Source organism: Vulpes lagopus, chromosome 4 (assembly GCF_018345385.1).
Source record: "Vulpes lagopus strain Blue_001 chromosome 4, ASM1834538v1, whole genome shotgun sequence".
NCBI classification, from domain to species: Eukaryota; Metazoa; Chordata; class Mammalia; order Carnivora; family Canidae; genus Vulpes; species Vulpes lagopus.
Window position 1 is genome coordinate 131324510 of NC_054827.1, and position 25664 is coordinate 131350173.

A 25664-nucleotide genomic window follows, 5' to 3' on the forward strand; every position below is an offset into this window, starting at 1 on the left:
GCAAATATTAGACAAAGCATAGGTTCCGCTTTTTATGTCCCATTTATTTACTTTCTATATACATGCATATGAATTTTCCGTGGCTTTTGTGGAAGGGTTTCAAGAGGAGTTTTGCATGCAAGAAGCAAGCAGGGTGGTTAATGACCTTATCAGCTGATTAAGTAAGTATGACTCAAGGCTGTTTTCTCAACGCATATATGTCATAATTAATTTACTGATTGATTGTTTAATTGCCTTAAATTACCATAAGATATTTAGAGGTCCATGTCGCACTCCCGCTTACCATATTTTTTCCTTGATGATAAAAATGAGTGGTGAGCTTTCTATAATTCAGATGAATATTTAGTCATAAGAAGAAAGCACCAACAAAACTATTCGTGGAAAATGAAACACAACCCAGACTTTGAAATGCATTTTCCACATGGTCTTCTACCCAAAGGCCCATGATAATTTTATGTCCTATTACTCATGGAAGTGGTTAAATATTATGGAATCTGTTGACTGCCCAGTTGGAACAGGTTGTAGAATGGTAGTTCTCAAAACGTGATCTGTTCTAATGTTGCTTTCTAGGTTTTACCCCAGTCCACTGCGTTAGGTCTGCCCACAGATGTCCCCATCCTAATTCTCCCCATCCTAATAGCTCTGAACATGGGACCTCACATGGCACAAGGGACTTTGCAAACGTGATTCAGTTCAGGATCTTGAGACAGGGAGAGTCTCCTGGACTACTCAGGTGGACCCAATGTAATTACTGGGGTCCTTATAAATAGTGAAAGAGGTGGTGCAGGAGAGTCAGCATGATGTGGCTGGTGTGAGAAAGTCTTGGGTCTCGTGGCTGCAATGCAGCCTGTGGCTGAGGTCTCATCCGGAGACTCAGCTGGAAGAGAATCACTTCCAAGCTCACTTACACGGTTCTTGGTAAGATTCTGTCCCTCAGGTTTTAGACTGAGGCTGACAACTGCCTCGTTTATGTGTGCAGCACAGAATGTGTTCCAGACTCTGTCCTCTGCCTGTGCACTCCCTGGATGTGATGAGTAGGCATGGATGTGTCGTGTGCCCAAAACAACTGCCGGTCTTCCTGCCCAACCTGCTCCATCCACACTGTTCCTCCATCTTCCCATCAAGTGGGCCAAAATCCTTGGAGTTCTCTTGACTCGTCTTTCTTTCACCCCCAACATCTAACTGACAGGAGGTCGCACAGGCTCTGCCTTCTGTCTGGTCCAGAATGGGGCCACTCCATCATGTCTGTTCTTGCACCTGGTCACAGCTGCCCCACCTCTCAGCAGGTCACCATGACAGCCAGCCCCCTGGGCTCCCGGAATCCGCCTCCCCCCCACTATGGTCTATTCTCAACTCCCAGCCAGAGAGACACTTTAAAAACCTACCACATGACACTAACTTTTAAGATGTGCATTTAAAAAAATATTTTAACAGCCTAGATGCTGAGATGCATAATAATTTAATTGGCAGTGATTTGTCTCCCTTAGTGATACTTAAAATAACTGTGCATCTTATAATTTCCAGCACATCAGGTTTGCTAAAAGACACTGCCATGTCGCGTCACTTCTTTGCTCCCAACTCCCAGTGGCTTCTCTTTTCATGCATCATAAAGCCAGCATCCTCATTGTGCCCTATGAGCATTCCACTTCAGGGCCTGGGCTTCCCTCTAACCTCGTCCTTCTCTCCCCAGCTCGTTCCACTCCAGCCATGCTGGCTGCCTTGCGTTCTCCAGCTCACTGGTTGTGCTCCTGCCTTGCTCTTGTCTGCTGCAGGTCTTTGCTCCCACGGTACCCTCACACGAGGCCACCCTCACAATGAGGCCTGCCCTGACTGTGCTTTCTAAAATGGCAGTGCCCCCTCCCTCAGCACTACAACATTTGCCTGAGGTGTTGGGCTTTAGAACCTACCCACCTGTAAGCCCACCCCATTTATGGGAGAACACTTCGAGACTCTTAGCATGTTCCAGGCATCCCTGACTGCTAGTTCCTTCCCCCTTTCTCTCCATGGTAATTCTGCACTTGAAACAAACAGTAAACTTGTCCAAAGCCACAAAATTACCAGGTAGCAGTGACCAGGGTCAGCACTCTAGCCCACCGAAGCAACTTGTCGCTCTGGATTTAAGCATTCATGAGCCAGCATTTGATAGCTTTGGAGCAGTTGGTGGGACACCTGCAGGCACCATGTAGTCCGATGCCTTGGTCCCCTCAGCTATGTTTGAGTCTGATGCTGGCTTTACCTACATTCTGAAGTGCCCACCAAAGATCCCCATATACTTTAGTAACTACATACACTTACCATTTAGAGAAGCGAGGCTGTACAGAATTTTCTTTTTTTTTCTTTTGAGAAGAGAGAGAGCACAAGTTGGGGGAGGGGCGGAGGAAGAGGGGGAGAATCTCAAACAGACTCCCCACTGAGTGTTAAATGTTTTAAGATTTAGATACAAATTAGAAATTTTAAAAGTCCTTAGAAGGAACCATAAGAGAAAATTTTAATGAAATCAGGGGAGAAAAGGATCTCTTAAACAAACAAAAGGCATGTTCCAACAAAGCAGTGATGGGTACAGTGAACTTGAGTTGACTCCTGTTCCTCTTTGCGGATTTAGGTGTGGATGGAGGAGCATGCCCTGTCCTCCGTGCTGCAGACACACCTGCAAGATGACCATGAGAGCATCGTCCACCAAGTCTTGGGCCGACTTGGTGGTCTCACTGAAGAGTAAGTACAGCTTTCTGAAGGGTGGAGGTCTGTGTCCTGTGTGATCTCCATGCTAACTTCAGTGTTCTCATCTGTTAAGTGGACACATTAACTGTCCCCTGCCATTCTTATGGTATGGTTTTGAGTCCAACCGAACTGTAAATGTACATGTGGAGAAGAATGGTAGCAGAGTGCTACAGATAAAGGCTTGGAGTCAGAATTGATCTGGGCAAATGACTTACCATTTATTGTCCTCAATTTCCTCACCCATAAAATGGGCTCATAATACCTACTTCATAAAGCTGTCTTGCATAGGAACCTTTTAAAACACTTTTTTTGGGAAAGTATTTATGTATATTGAGTGTATAATTCAATGATTTTTGGTAAATTTACAGAGTTCTTCACCTATAGCCATGATCCAAAGTTAGGCATTTCTATCACTTAAAAAGACTCTTTGTGCCCATTTTCAATCATTCCCAATTTATTAATAAATCTGTATTCTTTTCTGTTTTTTCCTTTTTTAAAGATTTTATTTATTTGTTTGAGAGAGTCGGGGGAAGAAGGGGAGGGAGAAGCAGACTCCCCATTTAGCAGGGAACCCGATGAGGGGTCCAATCCCAGGACCATGAGATCATGACCTGAGCCAAAGGCAGATGCTTAATGGAGCCACCCAGGCACCCTTCTTTTCTACTTTAATACCTGTTGGTGTAGTACTATATTTCCTCTTTTTAAAATAATTTATTTATTCATGAGACACACACACATACACACACACACAGAGGGGCAGAGAAACAGGCAGAGGGAGAAGCAGGCTGCATACAGGGAGCCAGATATGGGACTTGGTCCCGGGAGTCTGGGATCACATCCTAAGCCAAAGGCAAACACTCAACCACTGAGCCACCCAGGCGTCCCTAGTACCATATTTTCAACTTACTCTAGAATACTCTTTTTCCTTGTTTTACATGATAAAAATTATTTTGATAAAGCACTTTTTCTAGTTGCAAGCCTTTTCCAGAGCACTAGTGTGTATACGTCAAGAAGTAGGTGGATAGCTATATTGGATAATATAGGGGAAGGAGGTAACAACAAGTAGGAAAACTTTGTGAGCCAGTAAGACAATAGAGGGTGATTGGAAGATTTGTACAGCCCGAAAACCTGTGTCTTTTAATTGTACTAATATTTAGTCCATTTATATTTAATGTAAATCTTAATGTTAGCATATTTGGATTTTTAATCTATCATCTTACTGTTTGTTTTATGTTTGCTCTGCTGCTCTGTGTTCCTTTCTCTCTCCTTTCTTACCTTCTTTTGGATTAGGTGTTTTTTTAATTTTAATTTATCTTTTTTGGCATGTATTCTTTTACTGTGCTTTTAATGGTTCACAGATTTTAACTTGCATCTTTAATGTGTCCAAATCTGATATACACTAATATATTCCTTCTTCCAGGCAGTGTGGACACCTTAGAACACCTTAACTCCGTTTATTCTTCTCTCATAGAGAGAGTATCCTTTTCTTGGTGGGTATTTTGCTTCTCTGTTTTCAACCCCATGAGATATTATCATTCTTATTTTTATGATATATCATAAAAAGATAAAAAAGATATATCATTCTTTATTTTTATGATATATCTTAAAATATAGATATATCATATTTTAAGATAAATCGTATATCATATATTAAGATATATTATTCTTTATTTTTTATGATATATCATAAAAAGATAAAAAGATATATCATTCTTTATTTTTATTATCATTCTTATTTTATTCTTATATTTTATGCAGTCAATACTTATTTATATTTGCTCACATATGTACCTTTTCTGTTGCTCTGGATTCTTTTCTGTATCTTTATGATTCTTTCTGTATCTGGGGTTATATTCCTTTGTATTAATGTTCTCTGGATTTCAGATCTGCTAGTGAGAAATTCTCTTAGCTTTTTGTTTGTCTGAAAAGGTCTATCTCATTTTCATTTTGGGGGAATGTTTTCATTGGGTATAGAATCCTAGTTCGGTTACTATTTTTTAAATGCTTTTAAGGATAATCTTTTGTTTTCTTATTTCAATTAGTTCTGACTGCTTTTAAGATTTTCTTTTGTTCTTTGGTTTTCATCAGTTTATTATGATACGCCTAACCATGTATGTGGTTTTTGTGGGTATTTCTTGTTTGTTTGTGTAATAAATCTATAGTATTTCTTTTTTTTTTCTTTTTTAAAAAATTTTGTTTAAATTCAGTTTGCCAACATGTGTTTCTTGAATCTCCAGTAGTTTGCTGTCTTTCATCAGTTTTTGAAAATTCTCAGCCATTATCTCTTTAAAATTCCTTTTGCCTGTTCTTTCCCTACTTTTCTGGGGCTCCAATCACACAATTATTAGAATTTTTCACCCTATACCACATACATCTTATATGCTATCCTGTATTTTTCATTCTTTTGTTCTTTGTGGTTCAGACTAGACACTTATTTTGAGTTATCTTCCAGTTCACGCTCTCTTAGGCAAGTTCTCATCTGCTGTTAAATCCCTCTACTGTTCTTAATGTTGGTACTGAATTTTCAGTTCTAGAATTTCCATTTGATTCTTTTCATAGAGGTTTTCAGTTGTCTCCTGAAATTTTTCATCTTATCATTTAATTTATTAAACATATTCATCATAACTATTGTAAAGGCTTTGTCTGATTATCTCAAATATCTTTTGGCATATTTCTATTATCTGTTTTTTCCCTTTGTTTTAGGGAAACAAATCTGTTTGCAAGTCTGGTGATTTTTGTTGAATGCTGGACACTGTTGCTGAACATTGCAGAGATAATTTAAGATTTTGAATAATGGGATCTTCGTCCAGAGAGGATTTATATTACTTCTAGCAGGGATTTCACATAGTGGCAGATCTGCTACCCCATTTGTGAATGCAGCTGATTCAAAATTAAGCCTCTGTATAGGATGATTCCTTATTCTTAGGACAAAAGCTCCCAGATGAAAGCCTAGAGTGCTTGTCAGGTCTCTCCTCCTTGGTAGGTTGACTGCCAACACTCTGTTCAGCTTTTCAAGCTGTCAGAAAATACCAAATACTGGGCCTCTCTGGTATACCAAGGTTTTTCACTTGAGTCATTGAGATGGGAACTCAAAAATAGCCCACAATTCCAGTTTTGGAAAGTTATGTAAGATTGATTTTGAAACTTGATTTTGAAAGTTATGTAAGAAATTCAAGTGGATATGTCCTGAAGAGAGCTGCGCATATGTATCAGAAACTTGGGGCAGGATATGATAAAGTTGAAAAGATGAATGAAAGAACAAATGGCTGAATACAAGTGAGCAATTGTGTCTAAGAGAACAGGAAGCAGGAGATGGGATGATACCTTTAAAAAAAAAAGATTTTATTCATCTATTTCACAGAGAGAGAGCACAAACATGAGCACAAGCAAGGGGAGCAGCAGGCAGAGGAAGAGGAAGAAGCAGGCTCCCCACTGAGCAGAGAGCCCAATGGGGCTTGATCCCAGGACTCTGGGATTGTGGCCTGACCCAAAGGCAGATGCTTAACCAACTGAGCCACCCAGATGTCCTGAGATGGGATAATTTGAACCTACTGCCTTCTGGAAAGGATCCCTGGGGAACTTGGCTACTTGAGGCATTTCTTGGTAGTTCAATATATTAAAGACACAGAACAAACAGGAGATGTATATTTAGGCCATGAGGTCCCAAGACCTGGAGTTGGCAAGCTGGAGATCAAGGAAAGACAATGGTGTATTTCCAGTCCTGAGTCTGAAGGCTTGACACCCAGGAAGAGCTGATAATCTCAGTTTAAGTCCAAAGGCAGGGAAAAAAATAACCCATATTCCAGGCCAAAGAAACCCATGGGAGAGTCAGCCTTTTCTTATCTTCAGGACTTCTACCCACTAGATGAGGCCCACCTGCATTAGGAAGCTTACTGACTCATGTTAATCTCATCCAGAAGCACCTTCACAGAAACACTCAGAATAATGTTTGATCAGATGTTTGGGCACCTCGTAGACATTCTGGCTGACAAAGTTAACTGTCACATTCAGTAAAGCCAAGAGCACTGACTTGTAGCCCCCTGCCTGCCCACTTTCCTCAAAGGTCCACGTGGTGCATCCTTCAGGGCCATGGCCTGCTACTACGCTCCGCGCTCCGGAGGCTGGCTCTCCGGGGCAGCACTATCACCACCCTGACCCACATGAGACTTTCTGGCAAGAAGAGCCTTCTCCAGGAACTGCGTGAGCAGCACGCCCTTGAGCAGAGCTCCTCCCAGTGTCTGGATGAGCATCAGTGGCAGCTGCTCAGAGCCTTGGTAAGATCAGTTTGTCAGGCCCCCTACCCAGCCCAGCCAGGCAGTGCCATTCCATCAGGTTCCAGATTCAGTCATGCTTGCCAAAGCCCAAATCTCACCACCCCTGTTGTTGCAGGGTGCAACTATGGCAGCCTTTTGGGAGGCACCCAGTGTGCAGGAGGGCTTTAGGGCTGTATTGAGAATTATGCTAATGTGCATATGTAATCAGAAAACAGATCCGTCATTGTCATCAGAGTGCTGGGAGGAAGGGGCCCTGAATCTATCTTAAGGTTTTAACAAGTTGAAAGAAAGGATTTGTAAATTGTGGGACTGAGATTTAATCCCAAGCAGGCTGACTGCAGGTCTTACGGAGCTGCTGAGCTATTGGAGCAGCTGGTGCTTTGACCCATTAGTGAAGGACAAGCTCATGGTCACTTTTCTTCTGCCCAGGAGAGCTCAGTGGGAAGCAGACAGGACTAGCCCTTCTAGCTCTGGTTCACCTCCTTCTCCTTTTCCATAAGAAAGGGCAGTCCCTAAGGCCCCAAATGCTCTGCCTTGGCTTCCATGATGCCCCAGAATATGCTCAGACTCAGGTCTGGCTTTGAAACCTACCTCTGCTGTGTGACTTTTACAAAGTTACTTAGTGTCTCTGAGCCTCTATGTCCTTATCACTCCTAGTGTTCAGGCCTCATGGTATTTGGGAAGAACCAGGAAGTTCTTGCATGTGTGAGAGGCCACAGATGACACTGGGCACACAGCCGGTGCTCAATAAATGGTTGCAGAGTTCCCCAACAGACACCCCGGCTCATCCATTGTTGATTTTGCAAGCCCAGAAGTGCCCACTTTCTGCCCCTTCTCAGTCCTTTCCTGGGGCCCTGGGCTGGTCCTGGACCTGGCCAGAGCTTCTGTGTGGGGCAGCAGTGTGGGCTCCTCTCTATCCTGTCCTTTCTAGGAGGCACGAGTCACCGAGGAGGCCAGCAGGCTGGAGGAGGAGGCGCAGCAGACCCGGCTGCAGCTTCAGCAGCAGCTCCTGGCCGAGGCCCAGGAGGTTGGGCGGCTCCTGCAGCAGCACACAGAGCGAGCCATTGGGCAGGCGCTCCTGGGGCATGCTCGGAATGCCGCAACCAAGAGCCGGACCAAGGACAGGGATGACTTCAAGGTGTGAGCCCAGGGAACCCGAGGGACAAGAGGGATTGGGATGGGGTGGGTGAGCAGGGAAGGCAAGGAGAAGGATTTGGGCAGAGCAGTGGCACAGGCACTGGTCCTGCCATGTCCTGCCCAGGAGCTTCTTGCCCTCGCCGAGATGACCTGGCTTCTCTGAGCCTCCTTTTCCTCAACTGTGAGAGGGAATCACCACCCTCATAGAATGGTGAGGTTTTCTCTCTGTTCCCGGGCCCTGGCTCAGCCCTTACAGCAGCTCTGACAGGGGCGTGGGCTCACCCAGAGCCACCCAGCCGGGCAGTGGCAGACGCAAGATCCTAAGTCAGCCTCCCTCAGAGAGAGACGAGGGCCTCTCCTGCCCCTGACTGGCTCTGCAGACACAAGAGGTAGACCTCTTGCAGAGTTGACCCTGGCAGCTGAGCAGTGCAGCGAAAATCAGATCAGTTTGCCCTGAGCGGGCAGTGGTTTCCTCCTCGTACCTACGATGATGACGAGAAGCCATAGGAATAAAAATAACAATGGTGAGGAGTAATAAGCACTGTACTTCTAAGTCCACCTGCCACCCTTCTCATCAGGCTCACCCTGAAACCTTGCACAGAAAGGTTAGCTTTCTTTCCTTTGTTCGGTGGAGAGAGCTGAAGCCTATAGCCTTTCAGATTTAAGAAGGGGCAGAGCTGGGACTGGAACCCGGTCTTGCCCCCAAGGCCAGCACATGCTCTGCTTCCGATGGCTGCCTCTCGCCTCCAACCAAAGGAAAGGCGAGACGCCTCCGCTTTTGCAGAAGTCTGCAGAGAGTGTACGTGGCCAGCTCGCGCGTAGGTGAGGCAGAGCTGAAGCTAGCAGCGACTGGCGTTGCCGTGCGCCGGACGCTGCGGGGCTTCTTTCCCAACCCTGTCCATTCAAATAAAATCACTTATACGCACGGCCAAGAGGTTGGACACACATTGCCGGGATGCCCCATCTTGTCCCAAATATCGCACATCTGCAGCATGTCATCCAGACCTCAGGGCTGTGTCAAGTTGGTGACATTGGGAGAGTCACTTCCTTTCCCTAAAATTCTACAGCTTTTACCTGATAAGTGCTCACAGCATGAAAATGGAATGAAGTGTAAACCTGGGGTCCCTTCCTAGAGGGACTCTGAGTCAGGATAGGGTGGGAGTGTGCCCCATACCCCCGCCACACACACACACACCCCTACAGGAAAGAACAGGTGTTCAGTTTCTGGAAAAAGGTTCATTTATTCAAGCTCCAGTCATGGAGCTTCTTGGCCCCAAGCCCTGTGGCAGACCCTGGGCCAGTGATGCAGGCGGGCGACATCTCCCCTCCATGGGATCTACCGGCTACCAGGAGAGGGGGCAGGTCACAGCCTCCCTGTGGCAGGAAGGCAGGCAGCAGAAGGCCTGGTGCTGCAGGTGGGTCCTCTGGCTGACGTGGGAGGGAGAAGAGGGACTTCCTGTCTCCTGGTTCTAGCTGTGTCCTAAATGGAAGTGCAGGCAGGCCACAGCCTCAGTGGCAGAAAACGCAAGGTCAGGTCCAGGGTCCTTGGAGGAGTGGAGTCAGAGTCCCTCGGTGAGGCTCCCCGACCCTCTTCACCTCCACAGCCTCTCTGCACACCTGCAGAGTCTCTCAGGAGGTGCTGTAACAAGATGTGGACAGCGCAGCTCTAGAAACTGTATAACATAACCAACCACGCAGCAGGTAGGAACTGCCCAATAATAAATGGGTTGTTTTTTTTCCTTGTCCAAAGTCTGGAACCATTTGAAAAACATTTGTTGAAATGAGGACTCTTGAGTCTGACTTTTTCTGACTTTTGCCCATCATCTTAAAGTAAAGGTGGGTGACTTTGCCAGTACATAGCCAACACGTCCCCGATGATGGGGTGTCTCGGCATTTCCTCTCCACTTTGGGCTGAAGGCTTATCACTTAAGAATGCATACTGCTGCTGGGAACAAAGACATGCCAAAATGGCAAGTAAATAGAAGTTCTTCATCCCACATAACAAGTAATGTGGAGGTCGGTGGTTCCAGACTGGCACAGAGGCTCTGCAACGTGACTGACCAAGGACCAGCTCTATCTTTCCAATCCACCGTTCTTGGTGTTAGTTCTCTGCCTCATAGTCTCAAAATGGGGCCACTGCCCCTCCAGACATCAGATCTGCGTTCCAGGCAGGAAGAAGAAAACAGCAAAACCTTCCCCCTACACTAAGCTTTGCCTTAATGTTCGTGAAGGGAAGGTCCCCCCGTGGTCTTTTCCTAACACTGGGTCTCATTGGCCGGAACTGGGTCATACAGCCAGCCTCACGCCACCCCTGACCATGGAAATAAGATCACTGAGACTGTGTAAGCCAAGCACGCGCTCTGTCTGCTACCCGGCCAGTCAAGGTTGGGAGTGGTGGAAGCTAAGAAGCAGGACGAGGGGAGGCAGGGGACCCCCTGTGACTTCTGTGCTGAGTCTTTCTCCTCCTGCCACAGAGGACACTGATGGAGGCGGCTGTGGAGAGCGTCTACGTGACCAGCGCCGGAGTCAGCAGGCTCGTGCAAGCATATTCCCAGCAGATCGGGAGGGTCATGCAGGACCACGAGGAGAGGAAACTGGAGCATCTGAAGGCCCTGCAGGGTACGGCCCCCTCCTCAGGGAAGCCCGCAGGCCACGGGCCACACACGCACTGAGTTTGGGACACACGATGGCATGTCATCTTTTTCAAATGTTATTTAAGGGAATTTCATTTCGTTTCATTTTCTTTCTTTCCTACTTTGCCCCCTAAAAGGGGCTTTTTAAAAAGCTAGTTAAAGAGCTATACACGTGGTACAATAGGATTATTCAAAAGCAGATGAACCGGGACGACGGGACGGTGGGAGGGAGTCCCAGTGAGGTCATGATCTAGGACATAGGCCATCAGATCCTTCCCTAGCATGACAAGATTTTGGCGCTGGGCTTACTGGTGGCCAGAGAGATGGGAACCTCATCCATCAGAGCTGTGTAGTGACAGCAAGTGACAACAGGCCAGTGGCCCCTACAGTGTTCCTGAGACCCAGAGAATTCCCCCATGGGCTCTCATAAGAGGCCACCCGGGTGACGAAATGGATGGTATCCCCAAGGCCAACAGTAATATGCCTAGAATAATAGACAAAAGCCAGTTTCCTCAGGGCCTCTGCTTGTAATGTCCCTCCTCATCCTGGCTTCAGGGTAGAAACCCACTGTCTCAGATGGGTTTTGCCTCAGTTGCCCAGGAATCAGTGTTGGGATCGACCCCTAGACCAACGATGGGCAGCAGGTCCTGGGAGTGGTCTTCTGGGAATATTCACTCCCTCTGTGGGCTCAGCCACATGTCTTCCCCTTGTTGTGAGGAATCTGGTTCCTAGACTCAAGTAAAATCTGGGCACCTGCCTGGAAATCAGCTCGGCAGTGACAGATACATCATCGTTTTCCAAAGGAAGGGTTGGGTGAGGCCAGCAGGAGACAGACGAGATGGTCACTGCAGAGTGTCCAGAAGCCAGGGTGTTCATTTCCCCTGTAGGTCTCGGTTTCCCCATCTGTGGGGTAGGGTTCACCCTCTACACATCGTCTCAGCTCTGATTTCCTGCTTCCCTGATACCCCAGCTCTAATGGGAGGACTTTTTCAGTAAATGCATTGAAATGTTAGAACTTAATTGAGCAACTTTTGCCTCGCTCAGTAATTGAAGAGCTAGAGAATGTGACATCCCTAGAGATCATCCAGGTTAGAGACCATCCATTTAAACCTCTCTCTGTGTTCTAGAAGGCTCAGGTCCAGCGGGGTTGGTGGCCTGCTGGCCATCTCACAGCTGGGTCAGTGGAAGTATGACCTGATATGCAGTCCACGCACTTTGGACTCAGAGGCCAGACTGCCTCGGCCCTCAGAGAGCACTCACATGTGTGAGGCTGGCTGCACACCAGCAGCTCTGTCCATCGAATCCTTTCTCCTTTTCAGTGTGCATTTTATTTGTGGTGGCCCCTTCATGCTAAGTCTTCCGTATTTGCCACCCTAGCTCCTGGTGCTTAAAAGAAAGCAGGGGCTGAGCAGTTGCAGGGAGAGCAGGGGTCATATTCTTCTTGGGCACAAGGTCTATGATGGAAGCTGAGCTTTCTCATGCACATGGAGCCTCTCCCAGGGGAAGCATGGGTGCTGGGTAAACCACACACTCTGAGGTCAGGTGCCCCACTGACCTCTGAGCCCCAGCCCCTCTCCAAACCTGGCACAGAGGCTATCCCCAGGCATCCCCCTGATATCTTGTGTGCTGAATGGTTTAGGTGAGAGAGCAGAGAATTACAAGCTGCGGACAAAGCAGGGACTCGGGGAGCCTTCATCCGGGAGCCAGATGGCAGGTGGAGCTGGCAAAGCCTGCGAGGCTGTCCACCAGAGGTGAGCTCTCCTCTTCTGACGTCCCTGCTGCACACTCAGCATCTGATGGCATGTGTCTCTGTCTGGCTCCCTGCTGGACACACAGCCCCTAGAAGGGGCCTGGCACGAGGGAATGAGTGAGTTCAGATGGTGGTGGGGTCCCTCGACAATGGGGGGCAGGCTGTTTACTCTGGAGGTGACCCCAGGAAGCACAGTGAGGGCAAGGGATGCGAGGCCCATGGGTGTCTCGCACTGCGGTGTAACCACAGCCAGCTACGAACCACACGGCTCTGCAGCTCAGAGGTCCTGGCAGGTGCTGCTGGGTTTTCTGGGCCTCATACAGCCTAAATCAGGGTGCCAGCTGGCTGGGCTCTTGTCCAGGATCTGGGAAGAATCTTTCCAGGCTTTCTCAGGCTGTCGGTTCTGTCTAGTTCTTGGTAGAACTGAGGTCCCGCTGCGTGGTGGTGGCCGCCCCTTCCTCCTAGAGGCCTGTCTCTGGTCCTTGCTCACAGCCTCTGTGGTGCTTGGAATCCTCTGCCTTCCTCTCCTGCCACATCTCTCTGGCTCCAGTTAGAGAAACTGCTCTGCTTGTAGCATTCCTGTGATTAAGACCCACCCAAATAATCCAGGACAATCTCCAAGTCTTAAAGTTGGTGACTCTGACCCAGCCTGCAAAGACCTGATTGCCATGGAATGTAACATCTTCATGGGTTCCAGGCATGAGGGATGCCTCTCGGCACTCTGTGGTCTACCACAACAGGAAAAAAGCAAACAAACCCCAGGGCAATGAGGTGTTTCCACAGCACCTGAGGCCCAATCCCACCCTGGACCTTCTGAGAGACTGTGTACAATTCTACTTCCAATTATGCCAGCAAGGGATGCAGAAAATAAGGACGTGTCTACCAACCCCTGCTCCACATTGGTTGAAGGTCCTACCTGGAGGTGTTAGACCACCAGCCCTCCAGCCCACCCCTGAGCTGGCCAAACACACTCCTGGGGCCAGAGAAAGCCATGAGGCATATACCCAGGTGCTCGACGTAAGAAGCCAAAGGGCAGACAAGCACTCGGTGATCTAGGGGTGTGGGTGCTGTACCCACATGCCCCTGTAAGCATCTACGCTTCCTACGCCCTGAGCTAGCCCCTGGGGACACCACCTGTCACCCCCGAGCTCACAGTCTGAAGGGGAAGACAGGCAGGTAAACAGCAAGAAATGGGCGCAGGTGCTCTGCTGGGGGAGGGGAGAGGCCCTGCAGGATGACGGGGCGGGGATGCAGGTCCCTTGTCTTGACAGAGCAGCAGCAGGACGACCACAGCCCTGCACGATGGCAGTGTGGGCTCTGTGCCATGCCCCACAGGAAATCCCAGCCCCACATCTGACAACTGTTAAGGAAACAAGAACCACAGGGCCATCCCCTCGGTCAGACTGCATCCTCCATCCCTTCTCCATAAATCCTCTGACCGACCATTAGCTGTGGTCCTGCTATGGATTTGCAAGGCATGATCAATAGTTGTATCTCCATTGAACTATAGGCCGGCAGTTCTCAGGTGCAGGGAACATCAGCTCACTTGGGTCTCCCACTGGAGAACATGCAGATCCCTGGCCCCACACCTGGACACTCAGACTCAGAGGCTTTGAAGGGTACCCAGGAACCTCAGTTGTTAACACACTCCTCTCCAGGGATTCTGATGGATGTAGTCCAAGGGCCGTACTTTGACCCCAGTGACCCAGGAAGAGGAGCCTCAGCCACCCCCAGCCCAACCTCCACCAGGTTTGTGGAAGATGGAAGCAGGGCCCAGTGGGGATGCGGGTGACCGAATCTCACTGTGACTTAGAGGCTCATCTGTGGCCATTGGTGCCCTTCCCGTCTTTCCCGAACTCACAGTTCCTCGAGAAAGTCGGCCAGAACACCCAGGGACCGAGCTGTGTCGTGGCAACAGATAATTGATTAAAAGGAGCAGCAACAAGAATAAGCCCATGAAGCAATTGTCAGTCCACAGGCAAATTCCAAATGGCATCTCTGGCGAGCCATGGGATTGTGGGAGAGCCTGTCTCGGGTGCCAGCGACACTGGTGGGATGGCCCCTTCCAACAGCCACACGCTGGCCGGGTCCCCTCCTGCCCTGAACCTCAGGCTCCCCGTCTGTGACGTGGGGTTGAGGTAGCTCCTGCCTCATAGACGTGTTACAGTCAGAGAACACGCGTAGAGCGAGCGGCGTCCACGGCGAGGGGGGCATAGGGCCCGTGCCCTGAAGTCCCTCACCACCGGCAGAGTCATCACAGCTGTGTCTTCTGCACTGTGCACGGTGCCACTAGAGATCGAAACAGCTCTGCGACCAGAACTCTTTCAGAAGGGATGTCTTTTCAGTATCCATTTCCATCAAGTATGAGTCTAAGAGGTTTAGGAGCTCGCATGCCTGTCTAGGTGCCTCAGACCCTCTGCCAGGCCTACAGCCAGGGCATTCCCTTCTTCCAGAAGGTGCTGGAGGATCAGCAGTGCTGAGGGTGCTCATGCTCTGGAGCCAGGGTAAATGCAGCTGTCCCCCTTCAGACAGGATTGTCCAGAGCATGGCTCCTCTCTCGGCCACTGTCTTGTCTCACGTCCTTGCCACTCCCCTCCTGGCTGAGAGCTGTGGCCTCTGGCCTCCTGTCTCATCCTGCTGTCCGCTCCACAGCCCGGGCACCCCATAACCATGAGGCAGCTGAGCCTGGGTCTCTCCTGGGCCCTTCCATGGCTCCCTGGGCCTCGCAGGGTGAAGCCCCACCCCGACCCCTCCCTGTGTAGTACTGTCACTGCCGGCCATTCCCGTTAGCCCAGTCCACAGGCTGTTGGCAGACGGGCACAGGGCGGGCTGCTCCCAGCAAAAAGCTACCTAGACTCTGCATGGGGGCCCCCAAGAGAGGGTCCGTGTCCTAATCCGTGGAGCCTGTGCATGTGACCTATTTGGAAGGAAGATCTTTGCAGATGCCATTAAGTGAAAGATCTCGAGACAAGATCATCCTGGATTGTTCCAGCGGGCCCTGAATCCAATGGCAGGTGGGATAGCGGGAGACTCGATCACTCACAGAGAGGACCATGTGAAGACGGAGGCGGAGATTGGGATGCCCCAGCAGCCACCGGGAGAGGAAGAGGGGAGAGGCAGGGAAGGGGCTCCCCTCTAGAACCTTTGGAGGGAGCCCTTCTGGCCACCATTGCCATGAGAGAATAGACTTCACTTGTGTTAGGTCGCCCACTTCAGCTTGTGGCCATGTGTCAGAGCAGCCCCCAGGAAATTAATGCAGCTCCCTTGAGGGTGTGGGAGAGGGGAGAGGCTGTCCTGCAGGGCACCGACCTCTGCTCTTCCAACGACATTTCCCCCCAGCCCCAGCTCACACCATGCAGCTTTGTGTACTCAGGGACCGTGAGTCTCATATTGGCACCTGTATCTACCTGGCAGGCCAGAGGTGTCTCTCTGTATAAGTGAAGAAGTGGATGGGTGGATTAATGATGGGGTCTGGTAGGATGAGTAGGAGCTCACCAGGCCAATACAAAGAAGAGGGGAAAGAGATTACTGGGGGACAGAAGAGCATGAAGCAAAAGCCAGGTGCAATGTTGTGCCTTTGGGCAAACTTCCCGAACAGCTACCTGCCTACCTGCCAAGGCCAGAGACCACTTCTGTCTTCAGGTCCAGACAGTTAGCCCTTTGAGAAAAGCAGTCACAAAAGGTCTGAAAGAAATGGTGCAGCCACTCTGGAAAACTGTGTGGAGGTTCCTCAAAGAGTTAAAAATAGATCTGTCCTATGACCCAGCAATTGCACTGCTGGGGATTTCCCCCAAAGATTCAGATGCAATGAAACGCCGGGACACCTGCACCCCGATGTTTATAGCAGCAATGTCCACAATAGCCAAACTATGGAAGGAGCCTCGGTGTCCATCGAAAGATGAATGGATAAAGAAGATGTGGTTTATGTATACAATGGAATATTACTCAGCCATTAGAAACGACAAATACCCACCATTTTCTTCGACGTGGATGGAACTGGAGGGTATTATGCTGAGTGAAGTAAGTCAATCGGAGAAGGACAAACATTATATGTTCTCATTCATTTGGGGAATATAAATAAAAAGGGAATAGAGGGGAAGGGAGAAGAAATGGGTAGGAAATATCAGAAAGGGAGACAGAACATGGAAGACTCCTAACTCTGGGAAACGAACTAGGGGTGGTGGAAGGGGAGGAGGGTGGGGGGTGGGGGTGACTGGGTGGCAGACACTGAGGGGGGCACTTGACGGGATGAGCACTGGGTGTTATTCTGTATATTGGCAAATTAAACACCAATAAAAAATAAATTTATTATGAAAGAAAGAAAGAAAGAAAGAAAGAAAGAAAGAAAGAAAGAAAGAAAGAAAGAAAGAAAGAAAATACTTAAAAAAAAAAAAAAAAAGGTCTGAAAGAATAAAAGCCTGGGTGGCTCGGTCCATTAAGCATCGGGCTCTTGATCTAGGGTAGAGAGTTCCAAGCCCTGTGTTGGGTTCTCCACTGGGCGTGGAATCTACTTTAAAAACAAAACAAAAAAGGTCAGAAAGCAAAAAGCAGAGAGCCATTATGCAAACCAGGAGGGTGGGGTGGAATGTTCCTGTTTGCTGAGGGTCAGAGGAAGGTCAGCCCAGGAAGGGAGTGATTCAGAGCAGGAGGGGAGGGGTCTCTGCCCCTGAAAGCCAGGGGGCTGCCTGGGCGGACCCGGCTGCTGCCTCCACTCAGAGCGCTGCCACACAGAAGCCTCGGGTGGGGGGACCAGGGGAGGGGGTGCTCCCATATTTGGGATTTGTCAGATGCCTGCTTGGACATGAACCTTCTGTTTTAGGTTTTCAGGATGGATGGGTAGCTGGGGGGACCTCTGGTCCTCAGGAGCCTGTCCCCCTGCCCCTGGGTTCAGATTATTTTCTCATATGAAGATGCCACTTGCTGTCCAGTCACTTGGCAGCCACAGGACCCCAGGGATGCCCCCACCCCTCTGAGCTGCTCCCATAAATCGTGCTAGCAAAGGCCACTCTTGTCTCATGGCTCTGAGGGCCCAAGGGCAGCTGCTGGCCACCAACTCCCATGACTCAGCAGGCCCCTGGGAAACCATTGTGCTGGGCCTCTGATTAACCGGCCACCAAGGGCAGCTGATGGCCTTTGTTCCTTCTGCCAGGATGGTGGCACAGCAGAAGAAGTTTCTGGCCCAGTTCACCGCGCACCAGCAGATCCGCCTGGATGCTTGGAAGCAGAAGGCGAGGGCTATGGATAACCTGGAAGCCCAGCTTGAGACCCAACTGCAGGTACAAGTATCAGAAAAGTGCCTTCACCACGTTGGCAGAGGTTTAAAGAGGAATGGGAATAGCAAGAGGCCACTCTCATGATCGCAGGTCAGCAGAGAGACCTCAGCCCTGGCTCAGTGAGGTCATCATGGGCGGATGGCTTGACCGTGAGCCTGGGGGTCGGCAGGGCCACGTTGTCTCCCCAGAGTGTCTGCAGCGCCCAGCCCGGGGCCAGGCCCGGAGCACTCATTGGCTCAAGTCTGTGGCGCTGGAGAAGTGAGCTCCTCTGTGTGCGTGGATGGCCACCACGTGGGCCTGACAGTGTCACGTAGGCGGTGATGCTCTTTATCTAGGACATGCAGAGGGCTCAGCCCTCTCGAAAGAAATGGTTGCTTCATCACAGGGAAGTCTCATCAGTGTGAGATTATAAAGTGTGGCAATAAAGCAAAGTGGCTGCCTTTTTTTTAAAAAAATCAAATATTAGGGCGCCTGGGTGGCTCAGTCGGTTAGGCATCCAACACCTGGTTTTGGCTCAGGTCGTGATCTCAGGGTGGTGGGATGGAGCCTGGTGTCGGGCTCCAAACTGAGCGTGGAGCCAGCTTAAGATCCTCTCTCTCCCTCTGCCCCTCCCTCACTCGCATGCATGTGCAGGCATGTGCTCGCTCACTGTCTCCCTCTCTCAAAAAAAAAAAAATTCCAGAATGGAAGCACTTAACAGCGTTGGGTCCTTCGGGGTATTTACCCCCAGTGTGTCACACAAAAGGCGACAGCAATGGTGGTTAACCCCTAGTAACTGAGGACCTGTCACTGAGCCGGGAGTGGTACATACACCATCTGATGTCATCCTCCGATAGAGAATGGGGTCACTGCTGTGTTCCAGTTACAGATGGGGACACTGAGGCTCTGAGAGGTTAGGTCACCATCTAGCATCACAGTTAATAAATCATGGAAGCCAGGTCTGTGGTTAAACCACAGTGTCGGCAGCTAAGAACTCAGGCTCTGGAAGCGGGCAGAAGCAGGTTCGACCCCGGCTCTGTGGCCCTCACCCGGCCCTCACTGGGCCCTCACCTCAATGTTCTCATCTGTAAAAGGGGGGCGTCCCTGGCTGGCGTGAGGATGGACGGTTCTCTGGCAGGAGCTGGAACACGCCAGCTCCCTCCCTTGCACATGCATCTGCCTCACTCCTGCCGCCTCTGGGGTGCTGCTGGGGGACCTGTCTGCACCCCGGGACACAGCCCCGTCAGCCACCCTTGGGAGCGCCAGCCTCACTGCGGCGGGGAGGCGGGACTGGGCTGAGCGCACCCCGATGACCCTGCCTCCTTGCCTTCAGGAGGCCGAGCAGAGCTTCATCTCTGAGCTGGCAGCACTGGCCCGGGTGCCCCTTGCCCAAAGCAGACCGTTGCCAAGTAAGCGTGGAGTGTCGGGTAAGTCACGGGGGGTGTGAGCGCGGCGGGAGGCTCTCCAGGCTGGGAATGTGGATTCTAGTCCCGTGTCTGCCACTCACCATGCGTGTGTCTGTGTTGCGCTTGTCTGAATGAGCGGCTCAGTTAGGGTGGTGCTTGGGCCCCCGGCTCCCCACCATCCAGCACTTTCGATTCTTAGGTCTGCAGCTCACCAGCCGAGTCTCTGTGTCCCCGTCCATAAGATGGGAATAATTCCCCCTCCACGAATTATCTGGTTGCCCCTAGCAACTTCAGGGATTTCACAGGTGTAGCGTGCTCACAGGGAGGAGCGGGGAGGTGCCTAAGAACACAGGGGTGTCCTAAAACAAAGGCTACCGTACAGGTGCTGTGTTCTCCAATGTTCAGGTCAGCTCAGTGTGGCTGAAACAGCGGGAGCCTGACAGCCCTGGGCTCCTGTCCCAGCTCTGCCGTTTAATGGCTGTGGGGCCTTGGGAAAGCGCCTCACTCCCGGCCTCAGTTTCCCTACAAGTTCAATGGGTATAAGAGCATACTTGGCCACAGAGGTACCCAGAGAGTGCCTGGCTGGGGTGCAGTCATGTGCTGGGTTTCACAGAGCCAATGCCTGGCTTTATGCATCTTCCGCAGAGAAGCCCGTAAGGACGAGAAGAAAGAAGCCCCCACCCCGGGAGAAAGGGGACTCCGGGGAGCCCACCGACGATGACCCTGCCTCGGGGGCCCACCCCTCAGGATCACTCAGGTACAGCGGGGGCCCCGGCGTACTGCCTGTGGATGCTTACTGACCACCCAAAGCAGGAAAACGGGCTCCTTTCTCAGAGGTGTTAGCCAGAGGGTCCCAGAAATGATAGGCGAAGGTGGGAGGTGTTGGTACCCTTGTCACTATTCGTGTCCGATTTGGCTGGGTCAGGCCACAGCCTAGCTCCACGTCCCACCAGCACCCAGCCTGTATGGCTTGGCAGTCACCCCCCCCCCCACGCCAGGCCCTCACTGGCCACAGTTGCCTTCGGATTTGCTGTACGGTAAATGTGCCCTGGGCACCCAGTCATCTGAGTGGGGGCGGGTCTTCCTTTCCCTGTGGCCCTCAGGTGACCCCCCCACCAAGCAGAGGGAAGCTGGGAGCTGTGCTTGTCTTCTCACAACCCCGGTCGAAGGAAACTGGTTTAGATCACCTGTCACTGCCTCTTCCTCTGATGTGACTGGGTGAGTTTTGCCTCCGACAGATCTGGAATCAGAGTTCTGACCGCTGCTTGCTTTGCTTCCATGTCTTAAACAGCAGAAGGCTGAACCAGCAAGAAAATGAAGCTGGTGACTGCGAGAGCCCCAAGAAGCTGCTAAGGGAGAAAACCAATTTGTAGTTTTCAGGGATCGGGGCCGAAGCGGAGGACCTGGCCTGCAGGCCGCCTGCCCACCCCACCCGGGTGAGATGGTGAGGGCCACCGGGAGGACGGGGGTCCCCCTCTGCCTCCCAGGCTCGCTGTGAGGCGGCTGGATGGAGACGGCTGGACAGTACCTGACAAAGCCTCAATGAGAAAGGTGGACCCTACCGCCTGTGAATTAGAAGCCCCTGTGGAACACCTGTGTGCGCTTCTCTCCCTCTCTGGCTTCCAGACGTGGCTCCCTTCCTCAGCAACTTCTTCCTCTGGCTGTCTAAGCCGTCCACCCCACCGTGTCCTCCTGCCCCCGAAGCTGCCTGCCCAGCGCGAGGCTGATTCACACCAGCCCAGGGAGGGCCCCCCTGCTCCCCAGACGCTCCGAGGAGTTCTGCTGGGAGTGCAGGGGTCTCTGGAGGGCTAGGGTCTTCCAGCCTGAAGCCTCTTCACCATTTATTTCTGTCACCTCGTGCTCTCTGTCCTGTGTGCCATGTCCCATGCACCTGGCCACTCATCTGGATCCATTCCCCCTTGGCTCAGCCAGCAGCTAACTCCTGGTCACTTTGGGGGGTGAGTCTCAGGGCCCTGTGACCCTGACACAGACCATGGAATCACTGGCCTGCAGGCCTACATCACCCCCGCTGGGGTCCTGCGGCCCCACGGATGCATAGTGACACCTGCAGCGGGGTCTTCCCCTGGGAGGGGACAGCAGTTCACCACCAGGAGACCTGTTCCCCAGGGGGCTCTGCTGCTTGCCTGGTCAGGGAGAGAATCCAGAACCTTCCAGACTGGCCATATTTAAACCACAGCTAGGAGAGGCCTTTCCCACCTGGAAAGAAAATTATTATTTCCATTGAAATCAGAGATTCTCACCCTCTGCACTGTGGACACTTTGGGTGAGATCATTCCTCGTTTGGGGGCAGGGGCTGTTCTTTGCATTGTGGGATGTTTAGCAGCACCCCTGAACCAGCAGATTCCAGGAGCACCCCCCCAAGGCGTGGCAACCAAAGGTGTCTCCAGACGTGGCCAGAGGTCCCCCTGGGGGCATCACTCACTGACCTGAGTCAAAGTGTGTCGGCTCCCAGCAAGTCTGGACAGAGGGCTCTGTGATTCCACAGATTTCCAGAATGCAGTGGGCGCCGGGCTCCAGGAACCCCTGTCACGGGGATTTCCTGGCCCGTCTGTGGCCTGAATTTTTATTTCTTAAAATCTAAATAAGACTATTAGGAGAGCGTGGCTCTGGGATGGAAGAAGTCATCCGCGACGGTTACCTGGCGTGTTAAGGATGCTTCCTGTCAGAGCATCAGGTCCTGACCCAGCCGCTGCGGAATTTCCAGAGTTGGCCAGCAGCCCCCTCTCGTGGCTAAATAAAGCATTCCGTCACTGTGCCGGGTCTGCTGACAAGCTGTGGGTTCCTTCTTGCCATATTTTGAGAACCTGGTTGACATAGAAACCACCCTCATGGGGGCATCCTGGAGCCGGGAGTGTCTGATCCGGTGACTTGAACTTGGGAATGCAGACCCCTGGCGGTACCAGCCTCTCTGCGGGATAGAAGCAGCTCAGCTTCCGCAGCTCTTGCGTGAAGACGGTTTTGCTCCTGCAGCGTGGCCTCCTAGCCCAAGGGACTGTGTCACTCGCCGGGCCCTCCTTCAGCCCTGCTGCGCAGCCGTGTGCTTGGCACAGTCTGGGCACAGTGAACTGTCTGCCATGGACCCTTGGGGCTCCCGGCGGGAGCGTGGAGGTGCCTTCCATCATGCAACTGCCTCCCGGTTGGAAGCCAACGTGGATGCCAGAAGCCACGGGACACTCTGCGGCGTCTGGCCCAGGCTCTGGGACGCCCGGGCGGGGTTGGCAAGCACAGCACGCCCAGCGGAGGGCAGGTGGACGCATCGCGGCCCACCGCCCCCCCATCCATTCCTGTCCCGGCCGTGTTACAGGCTGTGTTATGGGGTGTCACGGAGGTGGAGGGAGGTGGACCGGGAGGGGACGGCGGATGAATTCACGAATTCATTCTGTCACAGGCACCGCCCATGCAGCCTGAGCTCAGCAAGGAGGAAGGCCGTAGACTCTGCGGCCCCCTCTGGCCGCCGGGGGTCTGTCCTGACCCTCCCTCGGTGCTGATCTAGAGGCTGCGGCTGCTGCAGGACCCTCCTGACCACCCAGCCTGGGTGGTGCCCCGCCCCACCTCCCCTGCCCGGCCCACACGGCCCAGAGCACTCTGGCTGGGGCGCTTCAGCGATATTCTTTGCTCTCTGGAGAAAAAGCAAAATTACATGGACCGCCGTCCCCTCCCGGTCCACCTCCGTGACTACCCACCACCCAGATGGGATGGATGGAGGAGGTGGGCCGCGATGTGTCCACACCCCTGCGCTGGGCGTGCTATGCTTGCGAACCTGCCCTGGGGGTCCCAGAGCCTGGGCCCGCCAATGCCCTCGCCCTCACCCAGCCAGTCTCCACTCGCGGCCTCCTGTGTGCCCGTCCCCACCTGCCACTGGGCTTTTGCATAAGACATTCCCGCTGCTCCCCTGGAACCACCCTACCCCCACCCCTCGTCGCTGCTTCACAAGTCCGTAATCATCACCCACACCTCAGCAGCAGGACTCCTGTCAGGAGCCTTCCCTGCGGCCCTCAGACAAGATCAGAGCCTCCCCTTAGGCTCTTAGCACCGTGTATTTTGCCGCTGGGATGTGGGGGGGGGTGGGATTAACATGCCTTTATTTCCCATGCACATTTGGAACCAGTTGGGACATTGGCAGAGCAGTCGGGGAGATGGGCACCCGGGCTTGGTAACTGATGGAACCACGTTGGAGGGCTGCGATTGGCCCTGAGGCCACAAAGGCTCGTTCTCTTCCTACCTGGCCACACACATGGCTCCAGACACAAGCCTCTGCCATGGGGACAACCCCGAAACATGGCAAGATGAGAGGAGCAGCGAGACCCAGATCTGGGGCGGGGCTGCTGGAATCTGTACATTTGGGGGAGAAGAGCATGAAAAGCAAATGAAACTACAGGGGGGATGAGAGTGAATATTCAGAATGAGGAAGGAGATGAGGATGAGTGATACATTTTTTAAAAGCCTGATGAATTCCACAAAATCACGAATCCGAAAATAAAATAATTTTGTAAATCAGCGGATGGCCTAATCCACCTCTGCAGTCCACTTCGTTCTAATGTTTCCCCCCTTCTCGAAATTCAACACATGTGACATCTGGGAGATTGTGGACCTCCGTCCCTCCCCTTGTGCCACACAGCTTCTGGTGCGGGTGCCATGGGACTCCGGGCTCTGTGTCGTGATGCAGGAGAGGTGGCACAGCACCGGCCGTTTGTGCCGGGCCAGCCAGCGTTACCTCAGCTGCACACAGAAACAGGCCCACCGAACCCCAGTCAACCTGCCCTCACCTGACCCTGGAAATACCCACAGCCTCCCCACTGTCACCTGATCCTCAGGGATGGTGCAGTTCAAACCTCTGGCTGTGGAAACTGTACAGAAACTATGACTGGAGATATCACTAAGCCCACCCCCGGGGCTGGGGAGGGGTCTGTGCATACATCACTGACTTCATGGTAAACCGCGTCCAAGGAGAAGTGTGTGTCCTGAGGTCCATCATCTCCTTGGAGACAGCAAAAGGCACCACTTGGCACACTCATTTCCTTCTTCCCAGAGCAAGCAGGTGCACCTCCTTCCCTGGGGAAGGAGTGAGAAAGGCCAGGAGAGCACCTGTACCTTCCTCCCCCCAAGAGAGTGGACGCCACTCCCTGTGTGGGAACACCAGGAGCTGGCGATACGCTTCTGCTACTCTTCCTGGGAGTGGGCAAAGGGCGCAGTTAGATGTTTGGGGTAATAATTTCATACCTGACCTTCCCCCGGAATGCATTTCCCTCGCATCCCCTCTGATGAGCACAGTGTCTGGCAATCCAGTCACTTGGTGGGAAGGAAAAGAAAGGAAGAGGGGAATGGGGAAGGAAACTTCAATTTGGTAAAAGTCCTTTTAGTTCAGAAATACTCTTCTTGCGCCTCTGCTCCAGAAATTGATGTCATGGGAGAGAAACGCAGGGCCAGTGACACTGCAAATGTGCATCATCAGGACTCACGCCTTGTGCTGCAGAGTCATGACCACATGCACTTTGATCCAAAGAACAACCCCCGGGTGTGCAGAGGTCTGACAGGCCTTGGGAGCAGCCTTCTCTGGTCCACTCACCTTAACCAAGTGGCCACACGGACTCTGGGGCCAGAATATGCCAGGCAGTGCAGAGGGTAGCAGAAAATGGCTGGGGCTTTACATGCATGGGGAGACCTTGGCTGTTGTCTTATGTTTTAGAGTCAAAATGAGATACTGGTGCAAAAATAGGCCAACGGATATAGCGGGATCAGGCCAGCCCTTACTGGGACACCAGAGCCCATTTAAACTATGAGTTATAAGCTCACGAGCTTCATGGTGGTAGTTTGAAGCTGGCTACACTCAGCCCAGCCCAGCCCAGGGTTTAGTATTCATTTTGCACGGTACCTCGGGACCAAAGACTCATATGCTATGATCACCTGATTTACAATAAAGCCATCACTGCAGCCCTAATGAGGAAATGATGGTGTTTTCAATAAATGGTGCTGGGTCATCTGGATATTATATAAGAAGAAGTGAGTCTTGAGCCTTCCCTTTCCTTATACACAAATATTAGGGAAATATGGATCATATACCTCGATGTGGCAAGATAAAAAGTTTCTGTAAGGAGACTTAGAAGACTTGTGGATAGAATAATGCCCCTCCACCCAAGATGTCTACATCCTAATTCCTGGAACCTGGGACTAGACTATGACGTGGTAAAGGATAATCACAGGTGTAGATAGATGAATGCGAGAAGAGATAGCTTTCCGCTAAAGCTTTCCGAGAAACACTCCCTACCTCTTGCTACCATCTCAGGACACAAAAAAGAAGCATGTGCCTTACAAAGAATGTTGTGGCATAGCTTCCAAAACTTAAGATTTGTCTGTCTTGCACCACCAGGGCCGGTGACTGTGATTCTTGGAAGTGCTGGGGAACCTCACGTGGGACAGTGGGGGCTGGTGACCTCAGTCAGTTATGCAGCTGGGCAGTAGCTCCACCAGTCAGT

At 51.5% G+C, this 25664-nt stretch overlaps 1 protein-coding gene across 5 annotated transcripts in view; it reads left to right on the top strand.

The window, feature by feature from the left end:
* EVC (EvC ciliary complex subunit 1) overlaps positions 1-23688 on the top strand; it is a 67882-nt gene extending 44194 nt beyond the window's left edge. Inside the window, exons 13-21 of one of the 5 annotated variants that reach the window (XM_041752659.1) lie at positions 2603-2712; positions 6782-6992; positions 7924-8130; positions 10604-10748; positions 12402-12513; positions 17662-17788; positions 19098-19173; positions 19816-19927; positions 20462-23688. In XM_041752659.1, coding sequence (XP_041608593.1) covers positions 2603-2712; positions 6782-6992; positions 7924-8130; positions 10604-10748; positions 12402-12513; positions 17662-17788; positions 19098-19173; positions 19816-19927; positions 20462-20543 — 1182 coding nt within the window. In that variant the 3' untranslated portion in view covers positions 20544-23688. Of the gene's footprint in view, positions 1-2602; positions 2713-4138; positions 4198-6781; positions 6993-7923; positions 8131-10603; positions 10749-12401; positions 12514-17661; positions 17789-19097; positions 19192-19815; positions 19928-20461 lie in introns of those variants that run through there. The other 4 variants (XM_041752660.1, XM_041752658.1, XM_041752657.1 and 1 more) reach the window with 4 other exon arrangements.
* The last annotated feature ends 1976 nt before the right edge of the window (positions 23689-25664 follow it).